Genomic DNA, 15,839 nt, shown 5'->3' on the forward strand with positions numbered 1-15,839 from the left:
ATTGGGTTCCTCATTTGACACTGCGGGTACCTGTGAAGATCGATTTAGCTATCAATAGAGATGGAAACGGAAATGGCCACGCCGAGTGAGAGCCGGTAGATTTCTAGGGGGTATTTGTACAATTGATTCTAGTTCTACAGTGTGATGTTTATAAACATCAAGGTATTTCGTCGTAGCTTATGATTAGCCAACGACGCCACCGCCAAAACCAACAGGTCTCCTTTTCCCGCTATTTTCAGGCACAATGGTCATTACCTTATATGCCTTTCCCATGCCTTTGGGTCCGCCTTCGACCAGACGTTTCCATCCGGCATCGAGCTCTCGTCGTTTCTTTTCGGACTCGTCCCCAGAAGTTTCTTTCTCTGCCGCCTTCAAGAGTCGTTGCACTCGTTCTTGGATCCCCAGCTGTGACAGCCATGCTCCCTGCTCGACCGGTCCGTGCACTTCGACATTCGAGCTAGCTTCGAGTGCAGCGTCTGCAAGCGCTTCAAAGTCGACATCGGCACTGATATCTGCATCCCCCGCGTGTACGAACGGCGAGATGACCTTATGCTTGCGAATACCACGGAGAGAGTTGATCGGAACGGTGTCGAGCGGTCCGTAGTCGATGACAAGAGCAGCGCCTGCAGCCTTGGGCATAGGCTCACCTGAAGATGGCTTTTGAGTCTCACCACCAATTAGTTTGGCAAAGGCGTTCACATATCTTGAACTTTCTGGCGAAATTTCAACGCGCGAAGACGGTTGTGCTTTGAGAGCACGATACCTTGGCCGTTCAGGGATTACTAGAGAGCTCGGAGTGCTTGACTTCGCAAGTGTGAGCTGGAAATCCGGCTCTGGCTCCTTGTTCTCTTCTTTCTTAATAGAGTCAGATGGCAGAGGAATGCTGAACTTTGCGTTGGTCGGTGCCACAAGTAACTCCCTCCATTGGGGAAGTTTACTAGCCATAGAAGGCTTCGGAGCTGGCTGACTCTGGCCGTTCGACAGAGCCTCTGCACCATCGCGGCGCTGCTCTTCTGGTTTTGGTGCAACAGACTCAAACGCGTGAATTGGCAGCGCGTCAAAAAATTCATGGGCAATGATGAATGGCATACTGGCTCCGCTTTCGGGTAGCAAGACAATATCCTCGACCCATCTAACCGGGATTCCCTGTTTACTTGTGGCCTCCCACCATTTGTTCTTACCACTGTTATCAGTGATTTCTTTCATCTCCGCCTGTTCACCGCACAGCAGATTTTTCTGCTTCAGTCTCAGGTCTGGCCCTGCTTCAACCAGCCAGACTGCCTGTATGGCTTTGGCGAAAGTCTGAAATTGCCCGACAGTCCGAAGGACATCGCTGATCAAGGTGCCTCTGCCCGGTCCCATTTCGATGAATTGAACCCCTTCTTTCAAACGGCCTTGCGCCATCCATTCTGTCATGAACCATATCCCCACTAGTTCACCAAATACTTGTGATATTTCTGGAGAAGTGACGAAATCACCGGCAGTACCGAACTGGTCTGTAGGATCTGTGGATGGCCGCTTCGTGGTATAGTAACCGCCATCGGGGTTGGTGAGACACTGTCGCATATAAGAAGCAATTGAGACTGGTCCAGTCACCTACGAAGGCGTAGAAATGTCAGTGATAAATGCTCTTCGCAACAGTCCCAGTCGGATAGCTCATACCTCAATCGCCTGCGCAATCGTCTTCGCTAGAGGAGTCGACCATTTTCTAGAAGGCAGGTTAGGTACCGTAGTTGGTATTTGTGCTCCTGTCTCATCTTTCTGCCTCGGGGCTAGGTTTGAAGAGTCGGGAGTAGCGCTGGACCATCGTTGCCCCGTCCAGATAGCAGTGAGTTGTCTACCATCGACAGTGGGTTTGCTCAGGCGGCTCCGTCTCAACCAGCGTTCTAAATTACCAGCTCTTGCGCGGCATAGAAGTGCTTGACTCCCTTGAATTCCGCCATATCTCATTTCGGAGACGAGGCAGATGTCCGAGGAATGTTGAGGGTAGTGGCAATACGCAGAATCATTTCATTGTGCTGGATGTCAATCAACAAACTGTATCAAAATCTTTGCACGTGATTCGGCAGCCGGAAGGGAAATCGTTAGTCCGGAGGCGGCTGCATTACGTCATCTGCGAATGCTATTTCCCTCTCAAGTTCCAAAGGCAATCGAAGCAAATTTCCGACCCAGGTGTCCAGGACTGGGATTTCAAAGACATCAGGCTGACCATCAAATAGACCCCTGACCAAATCTCTGACGAAGTCGTTGAATGCCGGTCAGTTAGTTGCAATGTCCCGGAAGTCTTCTTGTTGAGCTACAGTTGAAATTCCACGAATCGATGACTGACCGGTGAGTATTGGCAATCCCACATTTGAAATGTTACCATGTACTTACTCGAAGTAGAAAATGATGTTATACTAGTGCCTGTGAGTAGGTACCATTAGAACGTTTCATCAAAGAAGATGTTAAGTGCTTTGGAGAATGCTAACCCCCAAAGACCACCAAAGGAGTTACTCATCATCGTGGGTCAGTGATGGCATTTATTATCTCCCCTGCGCTTGTCGAATTGCTTTTGCTGCTGCGTATCAGAGGTATCGACTCGACTCCATATCCATGTACGAATTGGGGGCCTGCCCTCCATGGGGGCGTCAGGAGAGTCGTAGAAGTCGTCCACGAGTCTGCTGCATCACCGCCCGGAAGAACGCCCTCCAAGGTCTACGTTCTGCCCGATTCAACGACAGTCTTCTCAAGCCGCCCCCCGTCCTCAGAGTCATCCTATTGATCAACAATGTGATCTCAGCCACACCGTGCCAACGGCATGTGTGGAGCATGAATGGCCATGCCTCCACACCGCTGTGTGACCCTCGCCGCCGATGATGCGAGTGGTTGAAAAAGACTCCGTTTATTTCAATCGCTTTGATGGCCTTTGCACCTGCTTCATCAACTTGTGAATCCAAACTCGTCTGATCCATATACGAAGGGAATTGTTCGTAGCTGGAAACCTCGAATATCGATATAGGATATCCTGATACGTGCCTCCCCAGTCATAAGACTTTTGCATGCTGTGAGAAGCGAGATTTGTTTCCCGCCCATGCATTAGTCATGGGGCCACCGAGCGGGACGTGCCCCTCTCGACAATCCTCACTAGATCAATGACACTGCGGCCTTCAAGGCTTGGAGCCCAATCTCGATATCCAAGCCTAGAGCTTGTGCGGTGCGGTATGAGCTTGGATTTTCAGTACTCTCCCATGAAGGCGCCAGTTACCAGTACAGATCCAGATTGAGGGTTTAGAACCTATTGACTAGACTCCAGTCTGTCCATGTTGCATGGTTGCGATCGCACACAACTGGTATTGCCCACTAGGCAGTGTGAGAAATAACCGCTTTCCCCCCGAGTGTCTCAAGTCACTGTTAATTCTTCGGACCATAATCCGGCGCAAAGCATCATCCCTTTGTCTATTCATCGATATCGATGAACAGAAACCCAACTCAAATTCTTGGCCCTGGCTGAATTTTCCCGGACAGCTGATCAGCCATAATATATTCACTCTTCTTCGAAGCCCATGATGAAACAAATTCTCAGTGTTTTGATCTTATGCATGGGAGTATCATGTGACCAGATCTGGGTCAATCAAGTTCCTGACTATTCATCTCTCAACTCCTGTGCGGAGCCACCTCTCAGTGGCATTGTCAGAGGCCAGAAGTCTGGATGTGGTGCCTTGACTTCGTACTCATGCTTTTGCACGGCTAGTTCTTCGCACTTCGAAGGTCTCATATCAACAGCGGTGCTGAATGCATGTCCGGGGTCAACTGAAGATGCAGACAGCGCCACTGAGGTCTTCTCCCTCTACTGCCAAATTGGTCTCACTGCGACTACGACTAGCGAGCCTACATCTTCAGAGACATCTACCACTCCTGCCACAAGTTCGGCGTCAAAGACAAGTGCGCAGAGCACTACCAGTGGTCAACCGAACATCCAAACAATCACAGTCCCATCCACACTGGTGATACTTGTGACACCTCCAGCTACAACCTCAACAAGTACTGGGTCACAATCAACAGCAGTATCATCTGAGTCGAAAACAGGAACATCACTGAGTGGGAGCGTCCTCAATATCGTGATCGTACTCGTGATCGCTATCGTGCTGTTGAGCATTGCGCTAGCCTTTTTCTACTGGCGCTTTCGCAAACAGCGAACCGCACACTCTGTGCAACAACCAGCAGAGAATTCTCATGGCGCATCTAGCTCTGTATCGGCAATCAGCCACAAGGCTCCTGCTCCTTATTATCCAGAGAAGGGGGATGAAGGGAGTTTGATCGAATTGGACGATAGACATCCACACGATGTCTACGAAATTCAGTCGCGGAAAGATACCACCGAGCTCCCCGTTGGCCCAAGACACGTGGCTGCCATGGTCAAAGAACCACCAGTACACAAACGGGTCAAATCACGAACTGTGCGTCACTCGGCTCAAGAGCTTCTCTAATCTGACTTGGTGCCGCCCAAAGCTCCAGTTATCGCCCAGCTAACGACGAATCCAAATCATTACGAGTTGTGACGTTCGAGACCTTTGCTGCAACAAGCATATCGCAATCATGTCATGATTCAGCTATCAAGTCTATGGCTAGCTCTGTAATATGAGAGCGAGGACAGACGTAGATAGCCAATGCTGAGAAGTATACAGGCTCCAGCAAAGGGAAAAGGGATTGTATTGCTCGCCTCAACGCTACATACCATGTACAACACCTGAGTTCGTATGGAGACTAAATATGATGCTGGACGTGCCCAACATCATTACCTTGGGACGGGTACTATGACTGCATGCGTAGTTCAGTAGCCATACTGCTGTATGATAATACCATATCACGATAAAATACAACAATACCATCGATGATAACCTCAACGATTCTAGTAGCGTAATATTCTTATTGTACATCCAGGTTTGTGTATTGGTCTCAGACCAGCCCAAAACCTAACAATCTAAACTGCGAATATACAAAGAAGGGTTTCGCCGAGCCATCACTCTGCAAGCCCGACGGAAAAGAGCTCTGCAGCCTCGCGGGCCGCTTGTGAGCGGCGTGGCCCCCAAACTTTCAATACTACCTTCCGGGACATATTCAGGGGTGCAGTCCCACTAACAGTGCTAGCTGCAGCCTGACCCGCTTCGGTTGTTCACAGAGCCTTGCTGGCTGACTCAGTGGCACACGGCACGAAAGCTCTTGAGTTCCGAAGATTTCCTCACCGATCATGATGGTACACGCACTTGTTCTATCGATTGGAATTATGCAAGGTAGTTTCGTCCTTATTGCTGCTAAGGAACTCGAATACTGACATCGCTTGCAACTTCAATTGCACGGCTGACAAGCCACGGACCACTCGAAACACCAGTGCAGGCTTTCCACTGCACTCAGACCTACTCTATCAGCATGTCTGCTTCGGGACGAGAAATATCCATGACACAGGCCCGGTGGAGCCGCAAAATCAATATGCGGAATTCGTCCTGGACCGAGTCTGTGGAGGGAGATTGTGTAGCACGCAGTCATTTGAGGGGCAATCACGGCAATGAGACGGCCCGTGCACGTGAGTCGTGCCGTGGTCGGATTGCCCGTGATCAGTGACCCTAATGTCCGACCTACTATCTCCGGCTGTTGAGGGTATCGTCGGAATAACTGGGCATCATGTGTATGTGTCATTTAAGAATGGTCCAAATGTTCAGTCTGGAAAGCTTTTTATAACTTCCATCCCCGACCACATTGTTTTAGCGGTTTAATCCCGACCAGAAATATTTCTTGATGAATCATTCACAATACTGCAAATATGTGGCCGATATCCAATGTTTGTGTTCGCCAAAGGCGAGGTTTGGGATGGACTATGTCTGAACGATGTGTTGGTTGATCCAAAGGTACCTTGTCATGAAAGAAACTCCTGTGGTTTGAACACAGTCTACTTCGTCGTGAGAGGGAAACCCAAAAAGGCTCAACGACTTGCCGATCGACGCAACAGTATCTATATTGAGGATCTGCAACAGAAGCCCGGCCTGGTTTTCAAACCACATTAGATCTGCTGGCACGCGTCGAGCACCTACCATCCCAACAATCATCGCCCATAGAACTAATCGGTGATAGATAAGTGGAGCAGCTCCCATCCACGTCCAAGGCAGTATTGGCAAGTCAGAGTTCACGCTCGAACCGTCTCGTGCCGTCTCCTGTGATAAAAGGTGAAGGTTTTTCTTCAATCGCCTCATAACCTGCTCCATTGTTCGTTGGAGCAGGGGACCTTGTAAAGTTATCAGGCGAATTTGAAGAGCAAGGATGGTAACCCGTGCAAGCAGGGTTTGGCATCCAAGACCTGACGATTTTCCAGGTTCTACGCCAGGCGGTAGATCTGTCAGACTGTATGCACAGCATAGGCCATGTATGGTATGAATAGTCTGCGCATGCGACCATTCAAGCTTCTCCATAGTTAATGTGCCTGAAATCATAGATACATTGACGAATTTGGTTAATTCCAGATAATCCGCTATTAATCCCACAAGGTTCCATGGTAGAAGACTCCTATTGAAGGCATGGAAAAACCCATTGTTCTCAGTATCATCTTCGGTCGTGGATATCGGTGCTTCACTTGAACCAACACATGTTTTGCTTTGGCCATCAATCATTCGCGCCTGAGATTCCCCGGACGAGGAAGGATTTGTGGTTCCATGATTTGCCCGTTCAGAGTGCACTTGAGTACTCGTCCAATCAGAGGGTAAGTCTGGCACTGAACTATTTGAAGTCATCCTTGGAGCTTCACCATTTTCGGCAGCTAGATAGACATCGTATAGACGTGCGGTTCCTAAGAGGCATTGTTGCCAGATATCCCCGTCGAGAAGACTCTGCTCAAAATGTAAGAGTGCTTTCAAATGGATCAGCGAAGCCTCAATGTGACCATAGTGGAAGGCGCCCATGCATAGCTGCAAAATTGTATGTATAGCGGTGGTCACCTCAAGGTTTTCCAGGACAGTGAGGCAACGCCGAAGCTTTTGCATAGCTTGGGAGTACACTTTATAACCAGTCACAAGAAATTCGGTATTCTGCGCCAATGCTAGCATCCCTGAGGTAGTCACAACTATCAAGCTGTCCAACAATTGCGAATCCTGTATCGCTATTTGCAGTGTATGCTGCAGTACAGGAAAGAATCGGTGAGCCAGCACGGAACTGTTCACAGCTTGGCCAAGTTCGTGGCTGTAGACTACCGATAGAGATTTTTCCAGGTACCATTGCATTATTGATGCATCGACATTGGTCAGTTGCTTACACGTCGGCCCCAATGAACCAAGGCAAGGACTGGGAGACCTCGTCATGCTCGGTATGAGTGGATGGTCATGGTAGAGATGTGAAGATGCCACTGTGTCGTCCGTGGTCACCTCGTATTGTCTCTTTATTCGAACTCTGGGATTTTCACCCCTATTTGTAGAGTCCGCTGGTTGACTAGTGCTAGCCGTGGACAGCTCATCGAGCTCATTCTGCCCATTCGTTTTCTTGCTAGGCGCTGATCTGTTTCTGAAGTGTTTTCCAATGTGAGAGTACACTCGTTGTCGTAATTTTCGATCAGCCGGGTTGACTGAATCAGTGTAGTTGACCCAAGTAGTGGGAGGCATTTGCAAGTGTACGAAACGCGAAGTTGTCGATAGGAATTGAGCGCGCAGATGTGTTCGCTAGACAAACTTTGAAACTAGACCATATCAAGAATCGGCCCAAAGATTTGTCATTGAGCAGCAAGTGGCGCAAATCGACGTCGCATTTATGCCTTCGACTTAGTCATATGGATCCCCAGGCTGAAAAGCAACGCTTCAAGGCAACTCAGGGTTGGTCGAGTCGAGAGTAGAGAAGGATAAGAGTTCGAGAACAATGCATATCGCAGACCGCGGTAATCTCTGAAATCGAGGTGGCGCGAAACGACCTTGGGATGGGTCGGCTTCGGGGACTGAGATACGGGATTAGCACTAGTTAGTGCAGATAACATCGATCCTCTGCCGTCATTTATGGGGTGACCACCTATGCTCAACTCTAACTCGTGCTCGCTCACGCCCTCAGCGAGTAGCGAAGTTCACGGATGATGGCTCCGGTCGACCACTCATGAACACTGTATGCGTGCGAGAACCAACGCGGGATTGTATCATTTTTGTCAGGCCCGCCTAACATAATCCGCTTTTTTGGGACTTGTTGGTCACTCAGACTCGATAATTGCTGATTGATCTGCGAAGTCTATTTCGTATCTTAATCGAACAGGCAGTCGATGATGGTCACACTGTTGAACCACGGACTGCAAGGCGCCTAGGTCTGCTGAACAATCCCATATTATCAATGTTGCTACATGAGATGCGCGAGATGTTCTTTTGCACTAGTACCGCGGCCTGGGCATTAGTAGCACACAGGATCTTATACCCAACCATTTTACCTTCAATAGGCATCGATTTAATTGTGGCCGTACGCTCCTTGATCTTTCGAATAGAGAAAACCCTCCAGAACAGCCTCGGCTGTGGTGCAATATTCTTGCTGTACTTCTTTCGCCTGCATCATGTACGCATTGCCAGATGGTGAATTTCGAACGGAGCCCTCCAGTAGTAGTCCAACGAACAAAATCCAAAGTTTGAGCTTACCTGAAAGCACAGCCCCACAGTTTGAGATACAAGTAGTGAGTCGAGAGAGCAACAGATCTCTTTTTTTCGGCAACGCAAAACCGAAGGTTACTTCGATCCAGCAGATTGCTGCCAGGCAAGTACATGCTGCTAGCATGATACTCTCACTGCCTCTTAAGTGATTGCCCGATGCTGCTCCGTCCAGCTCGGTATAGCCACTAAGGAGGCGGGACTCACACTCTTCGCGTCGCGCATTCATCCATCGGAACGAGTCGCTTGTTGGCGGTTGAGGGTTATCTCGGACATACTGCTCTGCGGCCAGCAGTTCTCTAAGGTGGTCAAAGATAGCCCGTAAAGCGCAGTCATTGATGGCCCTATCTAGCCGTGAACGCTTTTTAGTTTCTTCCCAGAATTTATCGAAGCCTGATTCCTGTCTCCAACATTCGTACGATGCTTCGAACCCCCATTTGTCAAGATTAAATAAAGGCGTGGTCAGGTACGTTGACGAGTACAGCACATCAGCCATGATGAGTCTCTCTTTCCACCATGAACTCATCCAAGGCCTTTCCAGTCTGTCACTGAAAAATGTATGCATCATTTTGAGGTGCACATTAGCAGCTTTTACATTGTTCGGAGCGTACTCAGCCCAAAAAGCTAGTATTATGAGCCTCCCAAATCCTTGTTCATCGACTAGATGCCCTTGAAGGCGATATGTGTTAATTCTCTGATAGAATTTCACCTTCCAGTTCAATGATAAAGCTTCGTACTCTTTTAGTGAGAGACGTTGTGAGATCGAAGCGGCCAGATAAGCGAATAAGGGATAAGATCGACTTTCATCGTGCGCCATTTCCATAACATCTTGCCACTCTGTCTCCATTGCCTTGGATAGGGCGACCTCACACCGAGTCTCAAAAGGATACATCTCATATAAAACCACATCTCGACACCAGGAGAGTAGCTTAGTGACTGTTGGTAAAACAGAGGCTGGCACGGACGGTGTTAAGTTTGTACTGTCTCTGTGTACCGGAATCAATTGCAGCTGACTAAAATCAGTCAGAGGTGGACGTGAAAGACTAGCGGTTTGAATTTGTTTGTGTTGCTCAGCAGCTCTGGATGGTAGGCACGGTTGGCTGGCAGTTGGATTCGATGTCAGCCTAGGCTCTTGTGATTTTGCTTTAGATGATGCTTTTGCCTTTGTCGCCAACTTAAGCTGATGTCGACGTTTTTGTACGTGAGCTTGTGCTTTCATCAGATGATTGCGAGATCTGAAGTCTGTACCGTCGAAGTTAAGGAACAATAACTCGTCCTCCATCCCAAAATCAAGTGCGACCTTCAAATGATTGAATCTGAAAGAACCGCCACGCGAATCCGAGCTCCTAGTATAGCCTGGATTGCAGAATGAAGAGCTTGAATCGCTTTTATCGCTCTGGAATCGAGGAACTTTGTTGCATATCATGGTATGACAGTCTGCTTAAGGGTCCCCTAAGCATGCGGGAAGTGGGACCACAAACGAACCATAGCGCAGCAAAACGTTTCCCCAATACGGTAAAGTCTCTCGCTTAGATCCATGCACCAGTAACCATACAGATCAAATACCCAGGCAGTTATCAAGCAGTCCGGGTCCTTATAGATTCAAAAAGCTTTCTGCCAGAATTTGATTTTGATGTGAGAGGACTACTTGCTTGCTGTACTATTTGTCATAGGACATATTCAACTTTGCTTTCTGTACCTCGGACAGCTGGTCGTCACAGGAGTTTTGCCTCTCCTCCCAGAGCATTGTGGAGACCACTAGTAGTTTGGTGCTTCAATAACTTTGGAAGACAAACGCCTCTAACCGCTCTTGTATCGCTTGGTTGACGGCCGTGAAAGTTTCCCAGAGAGCTCAATGGTCCGCATCCATTAATGTCAGATGATGATCCGGACAAAATTGCTCGACACTTCACACATGGCCGGAGTCAAAATGCGACCATTTCACGTTGCGATATAGAGAATGCTCTACTGGATCCCTGGGTCTGAAGTAAGCTCCCTGCGGTTATTTTGCTGCAGAAAATGCTCCAGCTCGTCGAAGTCAGCTCATAGTCCAGGAAACGGGGTCTCAGCGAGGTCTTATGGCCACCTCTCAACCGTGTTCTTACTGTGAGATCGTACCACATACGAATCTATGGTAATAACTCGAAGTCCAAGACTCAAGAGCATGGGTATCTACGTTCTCCATGCAGCTGACAGCTCTGGACAACCGCGGATCTCTTATGTGGTTCAGTTTCAAGCCGTGACAAGGCATCGTGTAACCTTAGGTGGACTATTACCAAGAAGATGCTGGTACGCGCAGGGGTAGATTCGGGCTCTGCCAACCAATATCCTGACGACTAGTTGTCAGACCCTTGCGTACAAGGAAATCGCCAGTACTCAAAAGACGAAATCGAAAGTCGTCTTTGACCACAATTTACACTCCGGATATTCACTTTCAGTTTCTTCGCTGGGGGTCGCTATGCTGTCCAGGGCATTTTGAGCTACAGACTGCTTCAAGAGGGTTACAATAACGTAAGTGCGACTCGAATACAGGAGATCGGCTAACCGTCATCATGCAAGGCCGCCCTTGTGCGATTGATGCCGATTGTTGCAATATAAATATGGTGACCGTCGATGGTAGCAGGGAAAGAGTGCTCTGCTTGCCATGCATCAAAATGTGTAGCCCTCCTTAATATTAGATCCGTTGAAAGCCCATCCACAATCACTCCTCACGCTACATCTCCTCCGCGAAACCGGCTCTGCTCCTTTGAATGGATGTCCCTCCGGCATGGCAATCATGCAAGCTCTACCTTCCGGACTTCGTTTTGCCGTGCCCTCGGTAATAAATGTTGGAGAACTATCATGGAGAGGGGTTCGAGGTGGCTTACTCCACAACTCATTCTCAGCGCTCGACACCAGAGAACAATTATCTAAGAAGGCCGTCAGACATCTACTTAGTTTGCTAATCAACAACGACATAAAGTATTGTGATATTCCTTGTCACCATTTCAAGCTTCGAGCCTTGATATTTTCCCAGCCTTGACGACATTGACGACAACATCACAACTTCTGCATCGCTACTATCGGGCAGCATGGCAGCGACCAAGCTTCAGGGTAGTGGAGCGATTGTGACGGGTGCCGGCTCCGGTAAGATGGGCGACAGATCTTCTTTGCAGATCAAGGATATGCTTTTTATTGATGGCACCTAGGGATCAACCTGGCGTTTGCCAAAGCACTTTATGACCAAGGCTGTGGCGTGCTCATTGTGGATGTAGCACTTCATAGAGATGCAGTGGCTTGGATAGAGTCTATTCGAGGATCAAGCAGCAAAACAAAGGTCGTTTTCCATAAGTCCGATGCCTCCAAATGGACGAAGCTAGACGAAGCTTTCGATGCGTTTGCGGACACCTTTGGTGGTGTACCATACATCGTGTGCCCAGGTGCTGGGATTTACGAGCCAGTCAGTGTAACCATACAGACCGTGTTTAAATGTTGATCAAGGCTCACATCGGATCATTACAGTCGCACAATGGATTCTGGAGAGACGACGACGTGGATGATCACTATAAGATCTTGGACATCAATCTGCTGCATCCAATCAAAATGACACGTATCGCCATACGCCGAATGCTCAGGCACAAATCTCCAGGTATCATTTGCTGCGTCTCCAGCATTGGAGCCCAGAAGCCTAGCGTGATAACTCCGCTTTACCATGTGTCAAAATCAGGAGTTAGTAATTTCATCCGCTGCATGGCCAGCTTGGACGAGATGGCCGGCATTCGGGTCGTCGGTGTCGCGCCAGGAATTATCAAGACACCTCTCTACTTTGACCACCCTGAGGCCGAACGCTTTATAGATAAGGAGAAGGACTTCATGTTGGAGCCGGAACATGTCGCGAGGGCAATGTTGGCTGTTTGCTTCGATTCAAAGTATCCAGCGGGCACGGTTCTCGAGGTCACGGATGTTGATAATTGGAGGGAAGTCATGCTATTGAATGATCCGGGCCCGCAAGGGAGGGCAATACTTGCAAGTAAAAAGCAGGAAGCACTGTCCGATGTCCTTGCTATCTTAGAACAGGACAAACAGTGAGTTAAAGGCTTTCTACCTTGAGTTAAGTAGGTCACTGGAGGATTTTCTTCATGATGCTAAATAACACTATTGTACTAAGGGCGAAAAGCCTTGGAAAACCCCCCTGCCCAGTTTTGGGTGAAGTACACACAATTTTCAACACTCAAACTTGTTCAGACTTACTCAACCAATGATACTATCCCACAGTACCCTTGACCCCAACAACGGCCCAATCAGAGTGGTTTTAGTGAATCCAGGACACAGGGCGTTGCAATGCTAAGCGGGTGGTTGTCAGTCAACGGGAAGTTCATGGATATCGAAATTTACCACTCTTTGGGAAGCATACTCCAAAGTTATCAAATCGCTCGATATCAGGTTAGTAAGGCTTACTTGAAGTCTCCAGGACCATCTCAAGAGCGGACAGGAAAGCAAAGACTGATACCTCAACTCTTGTACGGACACCTAGCCCTATTCCCTAGGCTCACTGAGCCTTGCAGGAAGATTAATTAAGAATCTGGGGAGCCAATTGTAGGCTTGAAGTCCCTACGGATCTTTGGGCAGGCGCCTGGCAGGGCGTCTTTTGATTGAAATAAATGCCGTAGCTTCTTGCCTGAAACATCTATACTGTTTGGATCTGCAGCTGGTAGTAATCAGATATCTCCTTCGTCAGAGCTTCCTTCACAATGGATCCACACAACTTGGCGTATGGGTTGGTTTTGACAGCGATCTGTTTAGCCGAATCATTTCCATAGCGTCCTCCTAGCCCAAATTCCCGGCTCGCCGCCTCTACCAATTCATCCAAAGACAATTCCGCTACCCCAACAGTATAAGCCAGCATTTGTCGATTGATCTCATCCTTACTTGCGAGAAGGAGTAGATACCCTCGGTGAGTATGTGCGGATGCTAGTACATTGGCCTGAGAACTTGAGACAGTATCTGCGCTGTCCTTCGGCGTTGAGAGTCTGATGGCTTCAGAAAGATCTGCAAATATTTGCCGCACGGAATCTGGGTGTGATCGAAGATTCTCATCTCGAAACAGCATCCGACGTGCTTGTGCTCGGTTTGCCAATGCGGATGCATACTGTGAGTTGGCATCGATAATTTTGGTAAGCCTCGATATCGACTGCTCAATATCAACTGTGCTTGGGTTTTCGCCATTGATAGGGCGGATAGCGTCGCGCTCACAGTCTTGTAGGTGCCTGAGCTCGTCCAGGCTCATTCCTGTCGGTATCGAATCTTCTATCCGCGCAAATTTGGATAATGAAGCTTCTGGGTCGAAGAGTGCCGACAACACGCTAGAATCGTTGTTGCTGAGACTGGTGCCAGCCATCGTGCCTTCCGATCACTATCTCAACGCGACCGAGTTACCAACTTGAGATTGCCAGAAAAACCTGAAGTTGTTGTGTTTGAACTAAAGATATGATAGGAGCCTTATTGTTAACAAATGTACATCAATACTATCAGCTTTTTGTTCTGCGGATCCCGCAAAATTTCGGTGGCAAAGCCCGGTGCCTATGAGGACGGAGGTTGACTGAACACGGGCCGTCCGCAATCCCGGCTACCACCGGGTCAGACAAAGAGTTGCAATTGCAAGTTCCGACTTATTACAACTCTGACGGACATAAAAATCTACAGAAACTAGTTCCTCTCTTTGTTTGTTCCAGACAATAACTATTCGGTTGCTTCAAGAAACCGAGAAACTTGAAGCCGGCAGCCACAACTTGCCAACAAGGCGATACCAGTCACGATCTTAAGCCTGTCAACATCGAGGAACTGCCCAACATGGCCCCAATAGCCCTAGATGATATATCTCCCCCTCCATCTGTGCTTGGAAAGACCAGTTATAAGGACACCTCCCAAAGGTCACAACTCCCACAAGATACCAAGCAAGTTGCAAGCTACAGAGGCTATGATAATGTACATTGGTATGTGGGTAATGCAAAGCAGGCAGCCACCTTCTATGTTACTAGAATGGGTTTCGAGAGGGTGGCTTATCGAGGTCTCGAAACAGGATCTCGGGTGGTCGCATCGCATGTTGTTCGAAATGGCGACGTAACATTTGTCCTTACTTCACCTCTCCAGAGCCCGGATACTAAGAGTACGTCACTTTCAGAAGAAGATCGACAACTCCTGAGAGCGATCCATGATCACCTAAGAGCACACGGAGATGCAGTGGTTGATGTGGCATTTGAGGTCGACAATGTCCATGCAGTCTACGATGCGGCGGTGGCAAAGGGAGCTTTAAAGGTCTCCGCGCCTACTACCATAAGCGATGATTTCGGATCTGTAACTCACGCAACGATTCGGACCTATGGAGATACCACACATACACTCGTACAACGCAGCCAATATCAGGGAGTTTTCCTTCCTGGGTACCGCGCCGTGACTGAGACCGAAAGAAGCGCCAAGTATCTGCCACGAGTAGATTTGATGGCCATTGATCATTGCGTTGGTAGGCTTACCTGACATTAAAGGAGGCTATAGTTCGCTAACTAGCAAACAGGTAACCAGGACTGGAACGAAATGGAGGCAGCCTGCGACTACTATGAAAAGACTCTAGGGTTCCACAGATTTTGGTCGGTCGACGACAAGGATATATGCACAGAATATTCGGCCCTGAAGTCAATCGTCATGGCTAGTCCAGACGAAAAGATCAAAATGCCTATCAATGAACCAGCAACAGGGATCAGAAAATCACAAATCGAAGAATATGTCGATTTCTACAACGGTGCTGGAGTTCAACACATAGCCCTCCGGACAGACGACATAATAGCAGCGGTCACTAACTTGAAGGAACGAGGAGTTGATTTTATCTCTGTGCCAGATACCTACTATGAGTCGATGGCCAAAAGATTGCAAAGTGCAGGTATGAAACTAGACGAAGATTTCGCCGCCTTGCAGAAACTGGGCATTCTCATCGACTTCGACGAAGGGGGCTACCTTTTACAACTATTCACAAAACATCTTATGGATAGGCCGACAGTCTTCATTGAGATCATCCAAAGGAACAACTTCTCAGGCTTCGGAGCGGGCAACTTCAAATCGTTGTTTGAAGCAATTGAACGGGAGCAGATGGCCAGGGGGAACCTATGAAGAGCGTCTTGAATATATCCTTAGATTCCAAGTAGACCAAGTCAGCCAAAAGGACGACCTGAGTGA

General features: G+C 48.4%; 6 protein-coding genes across 6 annotated transcripts; 3 read left to right on the top strand and 3 right to left on the bottom strand.

Moving 5' to 3' along the window:
- Nucleotides 1-183: 183 nt before the first annotated feature.
- Nucleotides 184-1,950, bottom strand: LTR84_002467 (uncharacterized protein; the record flags this gene model as incomplete). Its single annotated transcript, XM_064846077.1, has 2 exons — nt 184-1,596; nt 1,663-1,950. 2 exons carry the CDS (start codon nt 1,948-1,950, stop codon nt 184-186), a joined length of 1,701 nt encoding a protein of 566 aa, XP_064706302.1.
- Nucleotides 1,951-3,548: 1,598 nt separating this feature from the next.
- LTR84_002468 (uncharacterized protein) lies at nt 3,549-4,469 on the top strand (the record flags this gene model as incomplete). The annotated part of the gene is made up of 1 exon (XM_064846078.1): nt 3,549-4,469. The coding sequence occupies one exon, from the start codon at nt 3,549-3,551 to the stop codon at nt 4,467-4,469; it is 921 nt and encodes a 306-aa protein (XP_064706303.1).
- Nucleotides 4,470-8,439: 3,970 nt separating this feature from the next.
- Nucleotides 8,440-9,129, bottom strand: LTR84_002469 (uncharacterized protein; the record flags this gene model as incomplete). Its single annotated transcript, XM_064846079.1, has 1 exon — nt 8,440-9,129. One exon carries the CDS (start codon nt 9,127-9,129, stop codon nt 8,440-8,442), a length of 690 nt encoding a protein of 229 aa, XP_064706304.1.
- A 2,575-nt stretch (nt 9,130-11,704) lies between these two features.
- On the top strand, nt 11,705-12,701 carry LTR84_002470 (uncharacterized protein; the record flags this gene model as incomplete). Its single annotated transcript, XM_064846080.1, has 3 exons — nt 11,705-11,759; nt 11,822-12,072; nt 12,135-12,701. 3 exons carry the CDS (start codon nt 11,705-11,707, stop codon nt 12,699-12,701), a joined length of 873 nt encoding a protein of 290 aa, XP_064706305.1.
- Nucleotides 12,702-13,299: 598 nt separating this feature from the next.
- LTR84_002471 (uncharacterized protein) lies at nt 13,300-14,010 on the bottom strand (the record flags this gene model as incomplete). Its single annotated transcript, XM_064846081.1, has 1 exon — nt 13,300-14,010. One exon carries the CDS (start codon nt 14,008-14,010, stop codon nt 13,300-13,302), a length of 711 nt encoding a protein of 236 aa, XP_064706306.1.
- Nucleotides 14,011-14,462: 452 nt separating this feature from the next.
- On the top strand, nt 14,463-15,773 carry LTR84_002472 (uncharacterized protein; the record flags this gene model as incomplete). The annotated part of the gene is made up of 2 exons (XM_064846082.1): nt 14,463-15,132; nt 15,184-15,773. The coding sequence occupies 2 exons, from the start codon at nt 14,463-14,465 to the stop codon at nt 15,771-15,773; spliced, it is 1,260 nt and encodes a 419-aa protein (XP_064706307.1).
- Nucleotides 15,774-15,839: the final 66 nt, after the last annotated feature.

This window comes from Exophiala bonariae (genome assembly GCF_035927105.1).
Source record: "Exophiala bonariae strain CCFEE 5792 chromosome Unknown scaffold_13, whole genome shotgun sequence".
NCBI classification, from domain to species: Eukaryota; Fungi; Ascomycota; class Eurotiomycetes; order Chaetothyriales; family Herpotrichiellaceae; genus Exophiala; species Exophiala bonariae.